Source organism: Leuciscus leuciscus (assembly GCF_965113295.1).
Source record: "Leuciscus leuciscus genome assembly, chromosome: 18".
Lineage (NCBI taxonomy): Eukaryota > Metazoa > Chordata > Actinopteri > Cypriniformes > Leuciscidae > Leuciscus > Leuciscus leuciscus.
In genome coordinates, this window is record NC_138742.1 from 8,446,892 (window position 1) to 8,473,355 (window position 26,464).

At 36.6% G+C, this 26,464-nt stretch overlaps 1 protein-coding gene across 1 annotated transcript; it reads left to right on the top strand.

Moving 5' to 3' along the window:
- Positions 1 to 14,406: 14,406 nt before the first annotated feature.
- Positions 14,407 to 16,268, top strand: LOC309480233 (putative N-acetyltransferase 8B; the record flags this gene model as incomplete). The annotated part of the gene is made up of 2 exons (XM_082144643.1): positions 14,407 to 14,527; positions 15,562 to 16,268. The coding sequence occupies 2 exons, from the start codon at positions 14,407 to 14,409 to the stop codon at positions 16,266 to 16,268; spliced, it is 828 nt and encodes a 275-aa protein (XP_082000769.1).
- Between the last annotated feature and the right edge of the window lie 10,196 nt (positions 16,269 to 26,464).

Consider the following 26,464-nt stretch of genomic DNA (forward strand, 5'->3'; position numbering starts at 1 on the left):
CAGGCTGGTGGTGGTGGTGTAATGGTGTGGGGGATGTTATCTTGGCACACTTTAGGCCCCTTAGTGCCAATTGGGCATCGTTTAAATGCCACGGCCTACCTGAGCATTGTTTCTGGCCATGTCCATCCCTTTATGACCACCATGTACCCATCCTCTGATGGCTACTTCCAGCAGGATAATGCACCATGTCACAAAGCTCGAATCATTTCAAATTGGTTTCTTGAACATGACAATGAGTTCACTGTACTAAAATGGCCCCCACAGTCACCAGATCTCAACCCAATAGAGCATCTTTGGGATGTGGTGGAACGGGAGCTTCGTGCCCTGGATGTGCATCCCACAAATCTCCATCAACTGCAAGATGCTATCCTATCAATATGGGCCAACATTTCTAAAGAATGCTTTCAGCACCTTGTTGAATCAATGCCACGTAGAATTAAGGCAGTTCTGAAGGCGAAAGGGGGTCAAACACAGTATTAATATGGTGTTCCTAATAATCCTTTAGGTGAGTGTATATTAAGTGAAGTGGGCTATAATTTCATGTAGCTTAAACATAATTTAACACACACACATGTTGGGTTTACATGTTTTATATGTATAAAATATAATGCTATATTTTTTTTTAATGATTTATCAGCTATTTTCATCATAGGGACATTTTGTCCCTGCAACGTAAGGGAATACACACACACACACACACACACATACACACACACACACTTCCCATACAATGGGTCCAAAACAGTATAATATCATAGTCATTGCATTGTTCAAAATGATAGCTAATTGTGTTTACAATATTTATTTATATTATAATCTATTCAATTAGTAATTTATTTAGCCTCTAGCAACTCACTTATTAATGCTGAATGCATAATTTGTGATGCAAATTATTCTATTGTTTATCCCAGACTTCAGCCATTTAAGAGATTACTATATCACCTAATGGATTAATTGTTTTTAATTTAAATTCAAATCAAGCATAAGAGAAAAAAAAAAATCATTTTTATTTATTTACTTGTTTTTCAGCAGCCAGGTTATGACCAAAGCTATGCTCTGATTATTATTATTACCTTTAGAAGTTTGTGTGTGCTGAGGTTCCTGAAAGTGAAATGGCTACTCACATCTTTTGTGCAGAGTAAATGATGACAGAATAAAAAATTGAGTGAATTGTCCCTTAAAGTCTCAAAATATACAGTGATTCTTTGTTAAAACTAGGAGATCAAATTTTAAGACTATTTATTAAAAAAAAATGTTTTAAAAAGAGTTATCCCTCAGCCTCAGGTCAGACTGGACATGTTAACATTTGCTGTTTGATGTGTGTGTGTGTGTGTGTGTGTGTGTGTGTGTGTGTGTGTGTGTGTGTGTGTGTGTGTGTGTGTGTGTGTGTGTGTGTGTGTGTGTGTGTGTGTGATTTTCCTCAATGACACGCTGTCATTAGTGGTTTACTCAGGCAGAGTTGTTGAACCCGCTCTGTTAACAGTCACCATTTAGATAAATATTTGATGTTTAAACGCAAGAATCTTTTCGATCGCACTGCATTTTGTTGTTTTAGTTTTTTTAGTTTTTTTTTTTCAAATTAAGCCAATGTACAGATGCTGCATCCAGAATTGGATAGTTCCCTACTATATAGTATGTGAAAAACAGTATGTGAGCCGAGTAGTATGTACTCAAGTATGTTCATAGTATTTAAAACAGTAGGCTAAAAATACCCGGATGTCCTGTAGAGATTCTGAAGTGTGTATTCAGTCCTCATGGGAAAGGATTTGTCAATGGAAATGAAGCGACACAACAGACGCCATAGGTCACATGACCATGAAAACGTGAATGATGTAGTATGTCCGAAATTTCATTCAGTATGCGATTTAATGAAATAACCAGCTCCTCAACACCACCAAAACGAAGGAGCTCATCGTGGACTTCAGGAAAGTGTCAAGAGACACACACGACACCATCCACATCAATGGAATGGCTGTTGAGCGTGTCTCCAGTTTCAAGTTCCTGGGGACCCACATCTCGGCGGACATGACCTGGACAATCAACACCTCCAGCCTGGTCAAGAAGGCTCACCAGCGCCTTTTCTTCCTGAGGACACTGAGGAAGAATCAGCTTTCCTCCACTATCCTGGTGAACTTCTATCGCTGTGCAATAGAAAGCATCCTGACCAACTGTGCTACAGTGTGGTATGGGAGCTGTTCTGTTGCAGAGCGCAAGGCACTGCAGCGGGTGGTGAAAACCGCCCAGCGCATCACTGGGACTCCACTACCTGCCATCGAGCACATCCAGAGGAAACGCTGTCTGCATCGAGCTCGCAGCATCCTTAAGGACTCCTCTCACCCAGCCCACAGACTGTTTTCTCTCCTGCCCTCCGGCAGGCGTTTCAGGTGCCTCCGGACCAGGACCAGCAGACTAAAGAACAGTTTTTTCCCCAGAGCTGTCTCTTTATTAAACTCTAACCCTCATTGATCCCACTCCCCTCATATACTGATTGACTCTCCTCTCCCTCCTCACACCTGCCTCCATTTTGTTATTTGTTATTTGCAATACTATAATGTTCATTTGCACTGCTGACTGTTATTATAGTAACAACTGTTTACATATGCATCTTGCACTACTACCTTGACTGGAATATGCTCAATTTGCACTGCCGACTGTTTATTTACAGTACCGACTGTTTACATATACATTTGCAATACCGTACTTTAACTGTAATATGCAATTACTTTCCACTGCACTTTCACTCGGATAGCTTCTGTCCAAACTTTATTTGCACTACTTTAAATCCATTGTTATACTGCTCATTTTAGCCTAACTTATACATATATCTATTTGTAAAATTCTGTTTATAGTAATAGCCATCTGTATATTATGCTCACATTCTGTTTATAGTAACACCCATCTGTATATATATTCATAGTACATATCTATCTGTAAAATTCTGTTTATAGTAACAGCCATCTGTATATTATATTCAGTACATATCTATCTGTAAAATTCTGTTTATAGTAATAGCCATCTGTATATTATATTCAGTACATATCTAGCTGTAAATTTTGTTCACAGTAATAGTTATCTGTATATTATATTCATAGGACAAATCTATCTGTAAATTTTTGTTTATAATAGTATTCAACTCTATATTTATTCAGTACATATCCATGTTCTGCACTTATGGAACCACTGTATATCCTGCACTTGCTGCTATTGCACTTCTGGTTAGACCTAAACTGCATTTCGTTGCCTTGTACCTGTACTTGTGTAATGACAATAAAGTTGAATCTAATCTAATCTAAAAAATTTTGGACACAGCGAGAGAATCAAAATCATTATTAGCAGTGATCAATCAAGAGATGAGATATATCACAGTTAGATGATTTAGTAATGTTAGTATGGTAATAACTATATGACATTTATAAGGCAAGTGGAAAAGTCCAATAGTGCTAGAATTTTTCTGTAACATTATTTTAACTCAGTCAACCCTCAAACAGCTAAAGAGTTTTTTTTATTTTTTTTTTTAATGAAATTAGATCATGACATGATCCAATTTCACGGCCGACGTATATTGCAGCTATTAAAGGCGGTTGCTGAATTATTTATAATAACTTGCTTTTTTGTTCACGATTGCATCGGATGAGGTTTTAAAGTTTAATAATAATGCATTTTCTTGATCAAATCGTTCTCCAGCTTGAGAATCAAACCCATTTTCAAAGATTACAATAAAATGCAGGCCACTTTTTAAATGAATATCACTACAGTTGCCATTAGCACATTGAAGTTTACAACAAAAGGACAGAACTTCAACCAATTGGACTGAAGGGAAAATACAAGTGAGATATCTTTAATCCCTCAAATGCTTCTCTTAGATGACAAGAAGTTTACATGGAGGTCAAACTGATACTTTTGCTCATGACTTAATCACTGTCTGCCTTTATAGTTCCCGGCAAAGGAAACCCTCACCAAAACTAACTTGATTTGATCATGATCTGATTAAAGGTTACTGGGATACCAGTGTGAAATTCCAGATTCATCGATGCTTTAAATTATTCTAGAAACATCAAGAGTGCCTTGACCCTCGTCTTCGTCTGCGATTCATGAGGGGCGTTACTGATTTAAGCGGGTGTAAGGAGCAGTCTCACCTCAGAGGAAATTTAATCTTACCTGACATCCACAGGTTTATTGTTCAAGACGCTGTCACAACAGCCTGTGCTGCTTACATATCAAAAACAAATGGCATAATTCAACATTTCACAGGCTCACTGTGCCATTCGCCAACAAATAATAGTATATCACTACATGTTTGGTAGCCATAACGGCGCCCTGAACATTTCTGAATGCCACTACATTAGATAAAAAAATATCAAATTGAATCTATTATTTCAGTTTTAAAAACAATACATGTACTGTTTGTATTTTATGTAGCGACACTTTCTGATTATTAAATGTTAGGGGAACATATATGTCCATACCCAGCTAATAACAGGGAACGTTCTCAGAACTTTGGTTAATGTTCTGGCAAGATTATCTCAAAGTTATGAACAAAAATTCTCCCAGTAATGTTAATAGAACGTTCATTCAAAGTTATACGCTGCGTCCGAAATCAAATACTTCCCTATAGTGTGCGGAAAACAGTGCGCCAAAAGAGTAGTATGTCCGAACACATAGTATTCAAAAAACAGTAAAGACGGAAAGTCCCCGGATGACCTACTACCTCCAGCGAAGTTCTGGAGTGCGCATTCGATGGACACTTCACTATCCCATGAGGCCACGGGAGGGGATTTATGAATGGAAGTGAAGTGGCACAACTGACGCTGGTAGGTCGCGTGACAGTAACAATATGGTGGATGTAAGCAGTGTTGGGGAAAGTTACTTTGAAAAGTAATGCATTACAATAGTGTGTTACTCCCTTAAAAAGTAACTAATTGTGTTACTTAGTTACTTTTTTTTTAAAGTAATGCGTTACGTTACTTTTGCGTTACTTTTTCTCACCTGGGCTGGGCTTGTTTTGTTTTGTTTTTTGTTTTTTTATAACACAAAAAGATTTATTTTTGGGCACATGTAAAGGCCCTTTCACACCAAAATTTAAAAAATAAGGCTGAAGGAAATGCAAATTCACACGTGTACAGTAGAGGGCACAGAATAAACTTCACAAATAAAAACAAAAAATCGAAAGTCATTTTTGCTGAATCATCGAAGATCAGCAGCAAGTACATTGGTCAATAAAGTGAGATTAAATGCATAAAAATATTTGTTTTATTTAACATATTTATTTATTGCAGGTTTGCGTATAGTATTCTGATTTTGCAAGTGAGATGAGTATATGCATGCTCACTTTTAGCCTAGAACTGCAATAACCATCATGTTCACATGCAAGCCTCTGCACTTACTCCCAAATTTCTCTCAACATGGAGACAGGAGAGCTGTCAGTCAATAAATGGGAGAACAAAGTAACTTACATTTACATTTTACATTTACATTTATTCATTTAGCTGACGCTTTTATCCAAAGCGACTTACAATTGCTAATTATGTCAGAGGTCGCACGCCTCTGGAGCAACTAGGGGTTAAGTGTCTTGCTCAGGGACACATTGGTGTCTCACAGTGGATTTAAACCCGGGTCTCTCACACCAAAGGCATGTGTCTTATCCATTGCGCCACCACCACCCCTAACGCAAGTAACTTGCGTTACTTATTATATACTTTTTTAAATTTAAAAGTGATGCGCTACTTTACTAGTTACTTGAAAAAAGTAATCTGATTACGTAACTCAAGTTACTTGTAATGACTTACCCCCAACACTAGATGTAATATGTCCGAATTCATACTACCCATTCATACTATATACTTTTTTACATATTTTGACATTTACACAATGTTCTTTCACAATGTTCTCAAAATGTTAGCATGAAAAAAGAATTTATACATCGTTCATTTAAGTTTTAGTTGGACAGATATCTAATACATTTTTTTTAAAGTTTCAGAGAACGTTCAAAAGGAACGTTCCCCCCATGATGTATGCAAAAGCGACGCCCATGCTAAATACCAGTATGTTATTGTAATGAACTACAACTGTTGCTAGTACACTTTTGTTGGTTAAAATTAATTCCACAAACTGCCATGAGAAATTAAATGAAAGTGAAATTGGAAAAAGTCGGGCATAGTTTATTTGCTGATACTATTAAGTTTTATATAGGTATCTAATGCAGTCAAATCCATACACTTTTAACATGGTTTAAATCTTCAAAATGCTTTTGGGAGAAATACTTTCCAAGAGAGAAATGGTTTACTAAAGGGTCAAAACATTTTTATTGGTTAAACTTATTGATTGTTCTTTATTTCATGTTGTCTATGAGAAATATGGAAAGCAAAGTGCTTGTAGTTTGAATCTATTACCTTGAATCAGGAAGAAATTTAGGATTTTCGAGCCATGTGGTCCCTCTGGAATTTCTTTTTATAACAGCCGTTTTTGATTTGTGTGTAAGATTATGTCTGTTGTTAAACATTATGTGAAGAGACTTTAAATTAATCTATAAGTTGCTAACAATTTGCTTAAACATGAAATAATTTACTTCTATTCAGCATTACTTCAACTAAGAATCATTTTTTACAAAAAGTTCTGTATTTTAGGACCAATTTAGTGAAAAAATAATGATAATCTTAGAAGATCAGAGATTGATGCCTTTGCATTTCAGGACAGTCAACATTTGGTAAACAGCAGGTTGCTTTTAATTTTCTCCCAAGATTCCAGTTGGTGCAAAACTCATTAACTACCCAAAAAATAATTAGCACTGCAGGAAAGAAAGAAAAGAAAAGAAAAGAAAGACCCAGAGGGAAAAAAATAAGCATTCAAAGTTTTTCTATTGTGTGAATCAGTCTTTTTAGTAGGCTTTATTCAAGTGTCAAGAACAGACGAAAGAAGGGAAGGGAAGATCCACGTGTTGAGCGAACGTTTGTGAGTGTGACTGGTAGAGATCTGAACGTTTTATAGAGAAAGATCACCTAAAAGTGAATATTTAATCATCATTTACATGTTGTTTCCAAACCTGTATGAAATGTATATAAATGTTTGTAGACTGTACATGTCACTCTTTTTTATTTACTTACAATAATGGGGTCTGGAGCTTAAAAACCATAAAAAAGTGTCATAAAAGCAGCCATGACTTATATGCTATATCCCAGCTGACAAAAATATGTTCTGAGAATGCTTTGCTAACATTCTTAGAATGTTCAGAACTTTGAGAGAACATTGCCAGAATGTTAAGTTCTGAGAAGCTTCCCTGTTAGCCGCGATACTGCATATATGTCTTTTATTATTATTATTATGAAAACTTCATGACCAGATGGAAGAGGAGAGAAAATGCGGATATCAAGGTTTTCAGTGAATAAGATTCTTTAGGTCTACGTCAGTATTAAACATTAATGCATGAGTCATTTGGTTCATTTTGATGATACTTTTGATGGTCATTTTGCATTTTTGTTTTAAGCATGCCAGTCCCCATTTATTGCAAATGAAAAAAAAAAAAATGAAAGAAAAAAACTCCTTTTGTTTTCCGCAAAAGAAAGTAAGTCATGAAGGTTTGGATGGACTTTCAATGCGAGTAACTAGAGACAATTTTCATTTTATTTTGACGCGATCTATTCCTTTAAATCCACTCCATTCGAGTGGCAAGAACAGAATAAATGTGTGGAGATCCAGGCGTTGAGTGAACTGCCTCAAGGTCATATAAGTACTCTACGCTGTTAAGATCAGGAATAAAAGATGATGCTTGTGTAGAGGGTTCACGTAAATCATTACCACACACTCAGAGAAGCGAAATATGGTTCATAAGGAGCTACGGCAGCGGTGAGCTTTAAGACTCTCTGTAAATAACCTCAGCTTTCTTGCGGGCCATAGGAAGAAAAAGAAAAACAAGGCGCATTTGCGATGTTGAAATTGGTTGTCCTCATAAATATGTCATTGGATTTCTGAACATAAATATATTGGGATACATTCAGAAAGCACATGCCACATGCTATCAGAGCTCACTGTATTTTTTCCAGTGAGATCTTATGCGCTTATAAATGGAGGTGAAAGGTAATGTTAAATCTTTTAGCACTAGGGCAGGCAGGGCCACCGTACAGTATCTGTCAAACTATGGAAACTGAGCTAATATTAACGTGCAGATATATCACTCTTCACACGTGTGAATCTAAGTGAAAATTAATCTTTGGCTTGTAAAAATTATGAGTCAATCAAAGATCCATTTTTTCTTGAGGTGAGATCTGCATAAAGAGATGCCAGTGCTTAGTGCAATCTGTGGATATGGAGTCTTGTATAATGTAGAGGAGACCAGGGTTAGTTGTCACACTCAAAATTGATCAGAGTAAGTTAAATTTGGAGTTAGTTTCTGTATAGATATATAACTTAAAGTCTTGGCTGCAAAAATAAGAAGAAGCTTTGGTTTAACACCAAGGGCATGTTGTCACAATCTATGGGGTAAGTTGTCACAATGGAACTTGCCATTTAATCAAGTTTTTTAGGCTTATTTTAATGCAAAAACAAGGTAACAAAATGTCAGAATTTTGACTCAAGAACTTATACAAGGTACGTCCTAGCAAGGTTCTCTCAAAGTTATGAACAAACATTCTTCCAGTAACTTTAAAATAACACTCAAATTTATCTGGTCTTTAATAATGTTCTCAAAACATTGGCACAAAACATTATTCATACATTCATTCATGGAATTTTTTTCCTGAAATGTTTTAGTTGGACATTCATCTAACTTTTTTTTTTACTATTTGTTTCAGAATTTTCAGAGAACATTCCAAAATATAATTCCCATAATGTGTAATGATTGAAATTTAATGTTTCCTTAACGTCCACATAACTAAGATTTGTTTGTTTTTTTCATTTGAAAAACAGGACATTTTGAACATTCAGAGCACAATCCGAAATAACATTTTAATAACCTAATTGAAACGTTAGCAAAATGTTCTTAGAACATATACGTTTTTAGCTTGGTACACTGTAAAAATAAAAGGTGCCTGGAGGAACCTTTTGGGGTTCTTCACTTTGCCACACCGGCGGAACCGTCTGTAGATCCTCTAGGCACCCTTTAAAAAGGGGCGGTTCTCTGAGGAACCACACAGGTTTCCTGAGGAACTCTTATATAAGGCACTGTGTGGAACCACTGTGGGTGCCTCCAGGAACCAAATTTCAATTTTATTTTATTTGTATTAAATTAATTTCATGTTGTTACTATGGTTACCACCATTAACTTCTATTATAATAAACAAACTGAACCAAATACAAAATAAGAATTGTTTATTACATATTTTAGATCCATTTTAATACATACACTTCCATGCACTTGAAAAAACAAAGCTAGTAATAGATTAATATCAATGAATACACACACAAAAAAAATTTGTATAATACATAAGTAACATGAATAATCAACCATGTGTATACAATAGGCTACACAAGAAAAGACATCTCATCAAAATGCATGGAAAACACATGTTCCATGTAATAAATCAATGTAAAAAATTACAATTTTGACTAATTAAAAATGTCCATCTTCACTTAATTTTAAAACGTGTTTCAGTCCGCTTGTTAAGTCTGACGTCACTGTTTCCAAGTCCAAAAGCTCTATCAGATGCCAAAAACAAACAACAAACAGTGCTAATATGCACTCATTGTGCTGTAATATTCCTGAAAATTAGGATCCTAACCTTTATCTCTATTCCGAAATCTCAGATGGTTAGTTATTCAGCTATTTTGAATCATAAAATGTTGAAGTCTGGGATGCTGTTAGACTGGAGACTGAAATGTACACTATGCCTTTTGAAAAGCTTAAATGTGTGACTTGAATCAACAGTTCCCATAAATGGTTGTTGAGTATTCTCACAAGAAACAAGATAGAGGAAGTAGAAGTAGAGGCTTCGACCCGGAAACAGTATTCCTTATGTCACAACAAGCAGAAAACATTTTCCATTTTAACAGAGTTAAGGTGCAGTAAAATGATCTGTTGTTCTGTGAATGTTCACTGGTGAATTCACTCATTTCAATAAGAATCCACACGATCAGCAATTTTGTCTTTTTGCCTGTGTAATTTCACGAAATTCACAAATATGATGCACCTTTACTCGCTGCAACATAAAATGAAATCAATTATAAAATCTTCACAAGGGACACGTGAGGTACTTAACGAGTTAGAAAAGTGAAAAGGTGCATCAGCTTCATTTTCTGTTTGCTTTTCCTCTTTTCTGGTGGATGGTCCAGGCACTTCAGTGATTTTCAGGTCTACAGGAGGATTTTTATTCTTGATCAAACTTGTATTTCAGCTTACCGAGATCCCTGCAAAGTACAAAATTTACTGTTAGTAAGGTTATTAAAGTTATTAAATAATTTCCCGAAAGCAGATCTCAGGCATAATGCAACCCGTCACCATTCAATATCACTGCATGAAACACAAGCATACATTTTTTTTGTAATTCATTCAAACTATTCTTATGTACACTTATCTAGTTCAATTCAATGCAACAATTTATGTAAAAATGGTTAAGCTCCAAAAATGTCCCAGAAAAGATCCTAAAAATAGTCAATGAGTTCACAACTCATGTGTTATGGGTTGTGTTGTAAGTCTTCTGAAGTCATATAATAGCTTTTTCCTTTTTTTTTGTCGAAAAAGACTAAACTTTAAGTTATAATTCAGGGTTTAAATGTCTTATATTCAAATGCATATGATTAAGGTATAGCCTATAAAAAATGCATAGCATTATTAGCTCCAAACCTGTGATATTATTTTTCTGAGTAACATGAATGAGATTTGAGAGCATGAGGGAAGATTTTCAGAGAATAACTTATTAAAAAAGTACACAGTCAAACAATACAATTTCACACAGAGAAAGTTCATAGTAATAAAGTACTTGCATGTGGTGTATAGGTAACTTACTGTAATACAATGTTGCCTCTGAAATGTTCAGATTATTTTAGAAATGTACTGGTTGTTCTGGGGAAACAAAAGAACAAAGCTGATAATTCACAACATAATATTTATTGACCAGTAAATGGCTTTAAAATGGTATTTGAGAGAATGAGGGCACCTGTAGTAAGTAAAGTTAGGCTAAACAAAAACAGACCAAACTATATTAACCTGCTTTTGTTATTCATAACAAACGCCAATGACGACAGCAGGAATCAGCTAAATTAGTTAGGCTATCTCAGCAATTTGAAGACACAGTTTTACAGAATATGTTGAATTGAATGACTAAATCAATCTAAGACAATAAGTCAATAATTTCCATTTGTTCATTACATCAACGCATCTAAAACCTTCAAACCAGATACTGTGCAATAAACGAGTGGTAAACACTGTAAAAACGTAGTAATGTATAATAAATTTAGTTTATATATATGTGTGTGTTTGAATATATAGTGAGTAACGTTAGACTCTGACTGTATTTATATTTATTTGGCGAGTTTACAAACCTTGTAACGGACAGCCGAACAAACGGCGGAAGCTTTGATGAGAGGAGCCGTTACTTCAAATCCGATGACGTCGATCAGCTGAGCTTTGATGCGCGCGAGCAGCGCGAGGATCACTGAAGTGACGACAGCAGAGCAGCAGTTTCGTGACAGAATTAAACTTCTCTCCTCCTGGTTCTTCTTCTTCATATTATTAATATTATTATTATTTAGAGTTGTTGTTTAAGGTTTAAATTAATCAATAAAATAGGCCTAAATAAATGTAAGCTACCCAGGTGAAAAAGACGTAGGCTACTGTTAAATGTATTAAAAATGCATTAAAGTATATTTGTATTGTAGGCCTACTAAAAACACACTCAAGTACATTTTTAATAGTACGTATTTTTTCACCTGGGTATGTAGGCTATACTGAATCAAACTTAAGTAGCCTATAATAATAATAATAGGATAATAATATTCTCATTCTGGCCTCACAGAACCATTGGGTTCCTCCAGATGCTGGCTTTAACATAAGAGATCTTCCAGGAACCACTTAAATGTTAAAAGGTCTTCCAATAACCCTTTTATCGCATTCAAGTTCCTCTATTTTCCCCCAAAGCACTTCGAGGTCTCATGGTAATGAAAAGGTGACTCCAGAACCTCTGAACTAAATACAAAGTGCTTAAAGGATCCCATAAGTTCCAGCAAGAACCTCAAAGAATGTCAATGCTCCTCCAGTAACCCTACTATAGGAGAAAGAGCTTTGAGGCACTTAAATTACATTTTGAAGTTCCTTGAGTATCCGACAGGATATTTGAGGCTCCTTTAGTTTTTACAGTGTAGTTATTGAGATATAGCAAGACCGGGGCTAGTTGTCACATAGAGAATGTCTATAATGTAAAACATGCGCACTGGTTACTAAATGAAGTGCATTGGGTCGGAGAGCAATCTGTCCTCTGTAACATGCTGTCTGAATGAGTGACAAGCAATCAGATGTAATTTATGGGTCTGTGGCACCTCAGACCGAACTAAAGGATTTCTCATTTAAAGTCTAGGGTGCTGAACGCCCTAGAAGCATCCAGTTACTTTCTGAGTCATTGTCATTGCCCTAGAAGACACATCATTCACCAAAATCACCTATATGTCGGTTTTCATAATTTATGCTTAAAGGGAAAGTTCAACCCCCAAAATATGAATATTCTGTCCTTATTTCCAAACCTGTTGTGTGCTGTTATTTTTACTCTAGGACAAAACAGGAAAATTTATGAGAAATTTGTTAAGCTGTAAAAAGGACAATATAATTGCACATGGCCTATGCCTCTCATGCAGAAAGCAATTTCAGCCAGTGTATTGGCGTGTAGAGCTGGCTGTGATGCATCTTTAACAGCTCATATTAAGTGACACCGTTACTCTAATCTGGGCTTTCGCGATTAAAACCCAGGTCACATTTAGTGGACAAACTGGTTCAGTCACAAAGTCATAGAGATGCAGATGTATCTCTGATCCAGCCAGGCATATGAAGACCTCATTACACAGTCAGGCCAAGATTACATCTGATTTCATTAAATGCTAGAGACGCTGACTTGGTGTGTGTGTGTGTGTGTGTGTGTGTGTGTGTGTGTGTGTGTGTGTGTGTGTGTGTGTGTGTGTGTGTGTGTGTGTGTGTGTGTGTGTGTGTGTGTGTGTGTGTGTGTGTGTGTGTGTGTGTGTGTGTGTGTGTGTGTGTGTGTGTGTGTGTGTGTGTGTGTGTGTGTGTGTGTGTGTGTGTGTGTGTGTGTGTGTGTGTGTGTGTGTGTGTGTTTCCCTACATTATAGGGGGCCAAATGTCCCCATAAGAATAGAAAAAACATGAAATCAGCTAAATTGTGAGGACCAGTCAACAATTCCAGCTTAATAAAAGGAGCTCAGTAAACATACTATTTTAATTAAAATCTTTAAAAGGTTTGCATATATCTCACAAATGCAGCTCTATTTATTGTAATTGTGACATCTCATAAAAGGACTTCATATCTCACATATATGACTTTATATCTCACAAATGCAAAGTTAATTCTCATATTTGTGACATTATATTTCACAATATGACTTTATATTTAACACTTTCAAAGTTATTTCTCATACGTACGACCTTATATCTCAATACAACTTTCTCACAATTGCAAAGTTATTTCTCATGTTTATCACTTACTGTATATCTCACAATAAGACGTTAAATCTCCAAACTGCAGTTATTTCTCATATCTGTGACTCTCACAATTTCAAATATTTCTCATTTTTGTGACATATCTCACAATATGACTTTATATCTCACAATACCAAATTTATTTCTCATATATTTGACTTTATATCTCATAATTGCAAAGTTATATCTCATAATTGCAAAGTTATTTCTCATATTTGTGAATTCATTTCTCATAATTGTGATTTCATTTCTAGCAGCTATGACTATTTCTTGGACTATTTTAAAATGATTAAAATCATGGATAGCTTGAAATCATGTATACAGGTCTCTATGATTTTTTGGGATCAGCGATTGTCATTGCATGAGTGTTTCTGTGTGTGTGTGTGTGTGTGTGTGTGTGTGTGTGTGTGTGTGTGTGTGTGTGTGTGTGTGTGTGTGTGTGTGTGATCCTGGTAAACCATACGTTGCGGGGACATTTTTCAAACAGCTTATAAATCATTTAAATGATGATTAAAGCTGTAGAAAGTTTCTGTGAGGGTTATGTCTGGGATTAAATGTACATTTTGTGCAGTATAAAATTCATTATGTCTATGGAAAGTCCCCATAAAACATTGGAATTCCAATGCACGTGTGTGTGTGTGTGTGTGTGTGTGTGTGTGTGTGTGTGTGTGTGTGTGTGTGTGTGTGTGTGTGTGTGTGTGTGTGTGTGTGTGTGTGTGTGTGTGTGTGTGTGTGTGTGTGTTTAACATGCACTATTTCTTCCCCTAAGCTGCCCTATAATGGGTATTTGTCCCAATATATCCGTGGCTAAAGTTCATAGAGTGAGTGAGGAAGAAAGGAGGTGTAGAGCGTTTGAGAGAGAAGTGCAGCAAGCAGCAGCGATGGTACAGAAGACTAGCTGTAAGTGAACATTTTCTCTATAGGAATGTGTTGTGCGAGGTGTCTCAAAGGTGGCAGGTGCATCTTCACGCTAATGCAATTAGCAAGAACTGGAATAGCTTGCGTTTTGGTGAATTATTACAAATTGCAGTGTTGTGGAACAATACATCTGCTAGTCTGCTTGTGAGTTGTAAGTTCAGAGGTGTTGCTTCACACCAGACGACATGTTTCCTAAATGTGAAACATTCCTTTATTATAATGTATGAAGTTTGTTGATTGTTCACAAATGACAGACATTCCAATAGTAAATCATTTATTCCAATTAATTCAGTTTTTTCTCTCTCTCAAATGATAGAGTATTTTGTTTGTCTTTCTTTTGTTCTTTACAACGTTTTGATGAAAAATACACATGAAATTATTTTTTTCTTCACAGAATCACATCGAATTTAGATTATTATTTTTTTGGGGTGTGTGGGGGAGGGGGGGGGGGGGGTTTGAAATGTTTTGCATGTGCAAATTCGAAGCTTCAAATGCTCTTTTCAGGTGATAATATGTGAAACACAAACAAACGCATGATTTTGATGTGTACGATTTATGTGTTTTAATCAGTATTATTTAAATATCATTGATAAGCTATTTTTATATAGTTTTATAATATTTTTAATTCGATTTTATATTATATTCAGTTTTCATTTTAATTTTAGTAAAAATTTTAGTAATTTTGTCATATTTATTATTATTATTTTTTAAATATGTTTTTTTGTGTGTGTGTTAAGTTTTAGTGTTTAGTTTATTTAGTTCATCTTAAACTAAATTAAAATGAGAAATGTTGCCTTGGTGCTGAAAAAAAAAAAAGTTTAAGTTGTATTATGCTTTATTTTATTTCAGTTAATATTTATTTATTATTGTTTTAGCTTTAGTTAAGGATAATAACCCTGGTTTTAATTACAAGGGTTCTTTCTGCACTTTCCTTCTTCTGCCTGTAAATCTGCATGACTTTCAGCAGACGTTCAGTCAGCATCCAGTTGAATCCCTGTCTCTTTCCTCTCTTGCAGTGCAGAGTGTAATCCGGCCCTACAAGCCCGCAGATAAGTCTGCTATTGTCTCTCTCTTCCGCTTTGGCATTCTGGAGCATGTCTACCCAGCCTTCTTCAAAGCCATGAGTCATCCGGACCACATCGGCGTGACCCTCAGCGTCTCCGTGGCCGGATATGTGCTCGGAGGGAGCTCGTACTTCCAGGCCGTGCTCTTCGGAGGAGCTTGGGCTTGCTTGGTTTACTATTGCTGCCACGAAATTTACGACAGCTTCCTCAAGATGAAGATGGAGGTGGAAATGGCAGATATTCAGGCCAAGTTCTTGGATAACCAGGTGAATCATTTGTGGGTGGCGGAGGTGGAGGTGAACGGGAAGTGGAAAGTGTCCGGGCTGCTGGCTGTAGTTGGTGAGAAGGGGGGCGTTTCGAAGGATGGCTGGAACGCAGACGACGCGGCGACAGCGGAGGTGTTTCAGTTAATCGTGTCCTTCCACCAGCGACGGAAAGGTCTGGGAACCCAGCTGGTAGAGACAGCCGTAGAGTTCTGTAAGGAGCAGGGACTCTCTCGGGTGGTCGTAGAGATCAGCTCCCCACAGACCGCGGCCATTTCCATTTTCCGCAAACTGGGCTTTACTGTGACATCCATGCATAGCTACAGACATCCTAACCATTTGGTCTCAAAACTGGCCAGGATCAATGTGATACGAATGGAAAAGCACATTCTTTAAGATGCAATGTTACATCCATGGGTTATACTTTATTTCAATAGTCCACTTTAGATATTCTACTAGTAACTTTGCAACTATTGTCAACTAACTCTCAGTAGAGTAGTAGATAAGATTAGGTGTTAGGGTTCAGGTTAGTAGAATACGTTTGTTGTAGTACATGTTTTAGTAAACATGTAGTTGCAAAGTTAATTGTAGTCAGTTGAATGTCTGTTGGGGGAGCATCAAAAATAAAGTGTTAGCAGATATTAAGCAGACAGACTATAATAGTCAAATAACTGGTACTTATAGTTAGTAAAATGTCTAAAGTGGACAATCCAAATAAATGTTACCAGATATTTTTTGCAACAGATATGTTTAGATTTTTGTATCTCTTATTCACACATTTGACCATCCCTTGGCAATCAACACTATATTCTCACTCCAAAGACAGTCAAAGAGCAATGCCAATTTAAATCAAATATTGAGTTTTCTAGAGAATATGTGGTTTCTTTATATTGCTATATTGGATCTAAACAAATGCCAAAAGCAATAAACAACACAAATATTATATGTGCTCTCTCTCATCCATTAGAATTCAAATGCAAATAGAAGCTGAGGTGTAAAAATGTTATATAAACTACTTTTAGCTTTCAGGGAAAGGTTGAATCTCATTGCTCCAGAGGAATTTATGCCAGCTGACCCATAAGTCCATACTTAAATCTTTTAAATACAACTGAAATACAAAACCAAAGAAAGCGGCTAGAGGTTTAACATTCTTGCAGCAATGACATTGTGAGCCTATTGTGTGGATTAGAATAAAGGAGCTAGTGTTTACAACTCACATTTTTGGGAATAAAAGCTATGTTTAACCACGTAACACCATTATTGTATTAAAGAACATCATTCATCAGTAGTACAATGCTGTTTTGCAGATTTATGCTATTTAAATATATATATTTTTACGTGTTAATTTTGCACCCATTTTTTTAATTTGTTTTTTATCCCGTTAAAAATATTTAACGCAAATAACACAGCATCCGTTTTTTCCTGGCATCCTTTGGCTAACATTACATTATACGATCACGCTATCATTCATTCAAGTGCTTTTAAACCAATCAAAAGCAGCCAAAGAGAACTGTTATCTCACCCAAAACACATGCACAGAAAGCCGCTTCACACACCAGTAACGCATTGAGTTCTCTTTCACACTGGAATGGACAGAAAATCACAAAATTATGTCAAAATGCCGTTGTTGATGAGTATCCTTGAAAGCACAGTCTTAAATAAGTAAAGAAATGTGAGAACATCGGATGCATGTCAGATCCGCGTCGTGCGTCAGGTCTTAAAGGACAAGTTTGGTATTTTACACTTAATAGAACGGTTAAAGGGATACTCCACCGTTTTTTCATATTAAACTGTTATTCCCTTGAAGGACAATTCTGGTGAAAAATGAACCTAGGGGTAATTAACACATGGTTACCGAGTCGATCGTTCCCTGGGATGCGTTTTCATGAAAATCGAATGTAAAGAGTTTTATCTCTAAAAACAGATTAGCTTATAACGCTAGTATATAAGCGTTATAAGCATTATGATTTTCATGAAAACGCATCCCAGGGAACGATCGACTCGGTAACCATGTGTTATTTACCCCTAGGTTCATTTTTCACCGGAATTGTCCTTTAACTAAGACGAGTTGATACATACCTCTCTCGTCTCAGTGCGTGCACTTAATCACTCTGGCGCGCGGTGACACTTTGATAGCACTTAGCTTAGCCCAGTATATTCAATGGTATCTAACAGCAATGAATTTAGAAGTGACCAAACACATCAACGTTTTCTCTATTCAAAAAACAGGGGGGAACCTAAAATTCTCGGGACAGCAGCATGTGTCCAAATTTTAATCTTAACCGTTCTATTTCATCAGAAACGATCTGTAAACAGGGCTTTAAGTGTAAAATACCGAACTTGTCCTTTAAAGCGACAGCAGCCGAATAAACCTGCTGAACTCACTAATGTTTCACTAATGTTAATCAAACAAAAGACAAATAAAACAACAGCTCTTGACTGAATCAGTTTGGTAGCTTTAATAAGGATTTATCTATATATTTTTGCAGAGCAAGTAAATATATAGTGATATACCTACATTTAGATATTGGTTAATAGCAACGTATTCAGAATTTAACCTACATTTATATATTCATATTTTTAGCACTACCAGTATATTTTTTTCAGTGATATATAAAAATATACATTTGTATTTATAATTATCAAAACATTTTAAAGCAGCACTCAGTAACTTCGGGACTTCTTCGCTGTATTCTCGCTTTTTGCTCGCAGGTTTCTCTCTAGAGCTCCCCCCACAGCTTCGGAATAGATATTTGACAACACTGTCGTAAAAACTCGTTGTTGATTCTCAGACACCAGAGGCTATAGATCAACGACATCAAAGCAGATGGGACATTCTTTAAAACGTCTTCTTCATTCGGGTTCGGACAGCGTGAGGGAGCGCAATAATGACAGCATTTTAGCAGATTTCTTTTGGCCGTAAAGCAATTGTTTACATCGCAAGACCTGATATCACGCGAGACTTCCTGACGCGGCCCGCCGGCTCAAAGTTGCAAGTGCGTATTTTCCGCTCACGGGCACCAGGGGGGTGCGAAACGACCACCATTCAACCCGAAATAAGTAATATAACCATTCCAATGACTCCGAAGCTGTTCAGTTAAGGTAAAAAAAGTTACTTAGTTCACCTTTAATATATATAATCATGATTTTTTTCCCCCTCTACCTATATTGTTCTAAATCTGAATACATCTGTAGGATTACAGATGATTACATTTAAGAATATGTACATCCTTACATAACATCACATGAAAAACTAAGGTGAACTACACTGTATTGAGCATTCAAGGTGAACATGATGGCATCAATTTACTGATTAGATTCAATATAGTTTCCACTGAAGGGGTTTTGTCGGTCTTTGATCTTCCTACTGAGAGTCAAACTATGTGTGAATGATCACTCTTAGTTCTTGTGACCATGTGATGTGTATGGGGGGCTACCATTATCTTCAGTCGGGGGTTATTACCTCTATTGTCATTAGATGATTCGATTTAGTGGTCATCTCAAAGGCTGTGTGTAAAGTCAACACTTTTAAGGACTGTCAGAGTCAGACCTGATGACTGCAGATACCGACAGCTCGTGTTCTCAATAAAGAATCCTGCTGAAGACACAACCAAGTCTCCTGATCTTCGCTTCTGAGTTTCCTACACATCCTTTAGCTTACCATTTTAGTTTACATATAGTCAAGTCAAGTCAAGTCAAGTATATTTGTATAGCGCTTTTCACAATACAGATTGTATCAAAGCAGCTTCACAGTATTACATTAAAATAATACAACAAGGTTTGTTTCTAGTGGAATTTATTGATTGATAAAATTAAATTCAATATCCCCAACTTGAGTAACATTGAGAATATCTCTATAGATTGTTGCAACAACCTTGATGGAGTTTTTATATATAGTATATAATATAGAATAATATTAGCATTAATAGAAACATAATTTCAGAATTTAGCATATATTTGTATATTAAATTATATATTCGATTTATTATGATGTGTGTATATGCTAAATATCGGAATATCGTGCTATGAATCTAAATGAAAAAAATTAAAAAGTACAATTATATTTATATTATAATGCAGATTTGTATATATATATATATATATATATATATATATATATATATATATATATATATATATATTACACATATATATATATACACACACACACACAAACATGGGTAACACTATATTTTACAATGTCCTTGTTACACATTATAGCTACTGTAGTAATAACTATAAATTGTGTATATCACATTTTGTATACAAAATATATACACATTTGGATTCATAATTTTATATCCAGGATTATATTTATGCATTCAGATAAATGAGCCCATATTATATGAGATATTCTATCACAAAGGTGTTCTGTGTTTGTCTGAGATGCGCACACATTACTAGACAGAGTACTCGCTCAGATCTTGTCAGATAAAGCACTGTCCGGTCGGCAGGTGATGATCTCTCCAGTGACGTCTGCGCTACTGAGCCCCCTTTCAGACACTCCGAGGGGAATTAGCCTCTAGTAATGACTTTAATCATTATTATTCCTACCATGCATAAGGATGGGTTTTAAAATAATTGTCTAAATTGCACATCATGACTCTAATGCATGCATATGCACATACAGGTAAGGGACACACATAATGTCAGGAGGGATAATGCCGTAGTGTTAATGCTAAATAATTGGCAAGCGTCAAGGTGTGTGACTGTGCATTTTAGTGGAATTTTTACAGCTTGGAGAAGCTTGATGTTTTTGGAGAGGATAAATATTCAATCAATTGGTTAGGTTCCTCTACTCAAAACATGGTATGACGAATATTGATCAGTTTACAACGTGTAAAAACAGCGATGGGACTTCTAGAGCTGAATTTACATGTGCATGTGCATAGAGTTGTGACATTATCAGGACATGAAAATAATGGTTCATTTTCTTCAGGAAATATTCCTGTAGATAGGATTATATAAATTTTTTAAGGGTATTGCCACCCATTTAAAGTTGACCTGAAAAGGAAGTTGTGGTTGTCTTTTCTTCCCCAATTGTCACGTATATCCGATTGAAACGGCTTCTCGAACAAGAAAAAATGCAGGATGGCACTTGATTTTGTACATCAGGAATTGATGTTGCATGGTTTGCTCTGTTACTTTAATTTCCTATTATCACTGTAAAGCTGTTTTGAAACTGTCCATATTGTTAAAAGCACTATAATAAATGAAGGTGACTTGACTTGACTATTGGTGGATCTCATGTTACCTTTTGTTACAAGCTGTTCACACACTGGCAATACAAGAAGAAATGAATACATAACATTCTTTATAGCCCATTTAAGTTGTTATTAATATAATTCCCTTAGTGTGTCTTTAATATTCTGTTGCCTATGGCTGGGCCATGTTGCTATGTAGTTGCTAAGGTGTTGCTAGGCAGTTGCTAAGGTGTCTGTGGAGTTTCTAAATGGTTGCAAAGTCAAAAAGTCAGTATCACTGTATGAGGCTTATTGGGATACTTAAACAAACCGAGCACTGTTTTGATAGAGTTGCAGCGTTTACACTTTCCAGGGAATCAACTTACAAATGGCTTATTTATCCTAGATGTCTCTGCATATTAAGCTGGAGAAAGTATTCAAACAGTGAAAAAAATCTCCTCTAAACAGAATGGGCATTTCATATACCATCATCTATTAGAAGACATTAAAGCGGCGAGATAAAGGAGGGATGAGAGATGCAAAAAGCTCAGATGGCTTTAATGAACTCACCCTTGGGTTTAAGAGGGAACATAGAAATCAACACACACACACACACACACACACACACACTGCTGGGTGCAAGGCAAGTATAGAATGGCAATTAATTCTAAAATTTTCTTTTTGCTCCAAGCAAATTTTGGGGGTGCAAGCTGAGTATACTAAGGCCAGGGCTGTCGATTTAACTTTAATTTTCTACACTTAATTGTAGCATTTTTTTAATTGTCTTTAAAAAAAAAAATCCCAAAGTATTTTATGTGTACTCATGTTCAGTTTATTGCACTCATACAATTCTGCTTCATTTCATATATTGGGCCCTATTTTAACGATCTAAGCGCATGGTCACTTAGGCCGTGTCCGAATCCACTTTTGCTAGTTTAACGATGGGAAAAATGGTCGGCGCGCCAGGCGCATGATCTAAAAGGGTTCTCTTAATGAGTAATGGGTGTGTTTTGGGATTTACGTGCGTTAAACTAATCAGAGTTTCATCTCCCATTCCCTTTAAATGCCAGTTGGGCTCGCGCCATGGCAGACTGGCTATTTAATTTGATAGTGGAAAGACCGAACACGTCTCCAGAGAGCAAAGGAACTGCTCGTGCGCGAGGTTAAAGCGCGCAAGCAGACCATCTACGGGACAAGCCGGATTCCACCATATCTTTATGTACACAATAATAATCTTTTACATTGTAATCCTTTTATTTTAAATATTTGGTATGTTTGTGTGCGTCCCTGTGTGTTTAATAAGCAGAATGTACGCGCGTTGTGGACCCGCCTATAGGCGCACATTACTAACGCGCTCATTAAATAACCAAAAGTAATAATAATATTGCACCATTGACTTTAGACCAGGTTTCAGTTGGTCAATGGCGCAGTCTGTTGCCTCAAAATAGCAACGCGCCAACAATGCGCCAGAATACACCTCGTTTTCAGACCAGCACGCCCATGGGCGCACAAATGGGCACAAATGCATTTGCTAATTAAACAACGTGGCGCAGGACGTGAAAATGATAACTGCGTCGGGCTGAAACTAGCAAAAAACACTTGCGTCGCGCTTGGCGCTGCATTGCGCCGGGTGTAAGATCCCAGCAAGCAATTTTGTGTTTAAAAGACATCTAATAGACATCCAAACACAGCCCTGATGTCTAGAACAAGGCAAAATTTGGGCTGTTAGTGAAAATTTAATAGACGTCTAATAGCCAAAGAATAGACTAGTCATCAATTAGATAACATGTTAAACAAATGAAACCAAACACCTTGTAGTCACTGTTGACTTTGCTTACATGATGGAATATCATACATCTCGCAAGTTATTTGGGTAAAAACGACATGTAACCAAATTTAAGGTTATTTTTTTGTCTAGAAGTGTGTCAATCATAGCCGGACTATATCGGGTCTATAGTTAACCTAGACGGTGAAATGACGGCTATTGCTTGCTGGGATATAGGGTCCATACTGCATGTGACAAAGTGATTTACGGATTTGTTTTTATAACAATGATCTCGTTATCTTTTATGTGGAAACAAATATTCAGCAGCACACTGTGTGACAGCAGGATATATGAATCACTGGAGTTTGTGATTTCACACTAGCAAGATGTCCTCGATCAGCAAAACGGCTTCAAAGACACTGCAGGATCACTATAAGGTCACTTTTTGAAGGAAAGTTCAGGTCTGTGACTTTCTTTGAACGTGTTCTCTTCAAATGCTTAATAGATCTGAAATAATGGTATCAGACAGATGTGTCTGACAGGAAAGAACCAAGACAAACTGAAGCTGGATACTGTGATCAGTGTTCAAAATGAATTAGATGCCATTTTAGCTGTCATGGTTGAGGAGGAAACAGCAAAAGACATTCTGGCATTATTTTTTGTGAGTGGTCAGGGACCTTTGTGTTGCCTGTCATGTTGTATGCTGGTTATGCAGTAGGAAAAGCTCTGAAATCGATTCATGCTTGAAGAAAAAAAAACAGCATGAGAAAATCTAGATGGCAATACAGAAACAGGCTAATGTCTCATTAGCATCTGGTATTGGTATCCAATTTAGTGATTCGATCACAAGAAGGCACTGCTATAATACAGATGTAAACAATGTGTTTTACACTGCAAAAATCATTTTCTTAAAGTCCCCCTGTGGTGAAAATCAAGCTTTTAATGTTGTTTATATGTCTGTGTGGTGTTTTTAATTTAAGACAAACCACGTGTAAAATCATAAGTCAACATCATTGCTGAGTATTTTCTCCTTAAAACTGCAGTGAACCAAAGACAGTCTCAAAAACGCGGTTTGAAATCGCTGGTGTTTCTGATGTCACAAACTACCTTGTAACCAATCAGGTCACCGTGTGATCGTCAACGAGTGGATCTCTGAGCTGGTGTGAGTGAGTGGAGGCGGGGCTCATTTGCATATTCATAGAATCGCGTATACTAAATGAGGCAAGGGTGTAGAGTTACATTCAAGCTATTTTAAGGCATGACAAAAAAAAAATATATAGGTAAAAACTTTTAAATATATCATTACCGGTAAGTATTTTTTTACCCCTTAAGCCATGCTTAGACTACCAGAGTTTCAGGCCGAGTAATGCTTGATTTACCCCTCCCGACATTCTGAAAAAAATAAAATAAAATCGCGTCCAGGGCATCAGTCACCGTGTATTTCATCTGTTTAAAAAGAAGATGTTTTTTATAAACAACTGTTAAAGCAGCACTCAGTAGCTTCGGGATTTCTTCGCTGTATTCTCGCTTTTTGCTCGCAGGTTTCTCTCTAGAGTTCCCCCCACAGCTTCGGAATAGATATTTGACAACACTGTCGTAAAAACTCGTTGGTGATTCTCAGACACCAGAGGCTATAGATCAACGACATCAAAGCAGATGGGACATTCTTTAAAACGTCTTCTTCATTCGGGTTCGGACAGCGTGAGGGAGCGCAATAATGACAGCATTTTAGCAGATTTCTTTTGGCCGTAAAGCAATTGTTTACATCGCGAGACCTGATATCACGCGAGACTTCCTGACGCGGCGGCCGGCGGCCCGCCGGCTCAAAGTTGCAAGTGCGTATTTTCCGCTCACGGGCACCAGGGGGGTGCGAAACGACCACCATTCAACCCGAAATAAGTAATATAACCATTCCAATGACTCCGAAGCTGTTCAGTTAAGGTAAAAAAAGTTACTTAGTTCACCTTTAAAGCTCACAGGTGAACAGTGAATGGTGTGGAAAAAGTGCTAATTTTACCAAATCAATGCTTCTGAGTTGGAATGAATGAAAGATTTAAACTAATTGTACTTTTAATTGTGTGACCATTGCAAATGCTTGTTTTTTTACACTTCTTACCTTGACAGTATAGAGCTAGAAAGACTAAAAGTGTCCTCCATTTTTGAAAGAGTGCCACATAATTAACAATAACCAGGTTTATATTTTTGACATGCCCTTGAAATTAATCCAATGAACGTGTGGAGTGGAGGCTTAACCAACTTAGTGCTGAACAGTGTGTGAATTAGCTTAGCTTGAGCCTCAAGAGGTATTAAGAATGCATGAGTCACATCTTGGATGCTTGTTTCCACCACGGAATAAAATAAAAAAAGAAGGTAATTATGACTTTTTATCTCACTATTCTGACTTTTTCCTTGCAATAGCGAGTTCAGAGAGAATTCTAAGAAAAAAGGTCCGAATTGTCAGATATAAACTCTGAATTCTGAATTTTTATCTTGCAATTCAGAGTTTATAACTCGCAATTCGAACTTTTTTTTTTACAGATTTGTTGTGGGATATAAACTCGCTGTTGCGAGGTATAAAGTCTGAATTGTGAGATCTTAGATATTAACTCGCAGAATTTTGTTTAGATTTTGCAATTGTGACTTTTTATCAGAATTGTGAGTTTGCCTCGCAATTCTGAGGAAAAAAAGTCAGAATTGCATGATATAAACTGGCAATTCTGACTTCTTTCTCAAAACTGTGAGATATAAACTTGCAGTTGCAAGTTATAAAGTCCGAATTGCAAGAAAAAGTTCAGAATTGTGAGTTTATATCTTGCAATTTTGAGGAAAAAGTCAGAATTGTGAGATATAAGCTTGGAATTGTGAGATAAAAAGCCGCAATTACCTTTTTTTTTACTTTTATTCAGTAGTGGAAACAAGCTTCCATAGGATGCAACTCTTTGGGGTGTCCTTTAAAAATCCTTTACCCACTGCTCAAGCACCCCAATCTGAACAGCACAATAGCAGTAACACTCAGACACTGAACACAGTGTGTGACTCATTAAGCCCATAAAGAGCGAACAACCTCTTTTTGTTCTCTTTGAAAATCCACTTGAAACCAGAGTCACGTAGCATGCGATCTGCCCATAGAGAGATGCTGAACACTTCACAGGGCAGGAGGGCTCTTATTTCGGTACGGATGTGCGGCACCTTCAGTGCTGTGGCCGACAGCTGTTGTCATGGCATCAACCCGGGCAGCGGGTGCTCAAGTGCTTCCACAAACAGGGTACTTTTATTCATCTTTACCTCATATACAGGTTGTGGAGATGCTTGCCTGGCATCTATTTGACTGATATGCCACCCGGTGTGATTTAGGTCTTAAAGCACAAATTATTATGCCACAGAGGTGCTTAGAGTTGTGTAAGAGTATTTTTGATATTTGTGACCCTGGATCACAAAACCAGTCACATGGGTACATTTTTTTAAAATTGAGATTTATACATCATCTGAAAGCTGAATGAATAAGCTTCCAATTGATGTATGGTTTGTTAGGATAGAACAATATGTGGCAGAGATGCAACTATTGGAAAATCTGGAATCTGAGGGTGCAAAAAAATCGAAACATTGAGAAAATCGCCTTTAAAGTTGTCCATTGATGTTCGCGA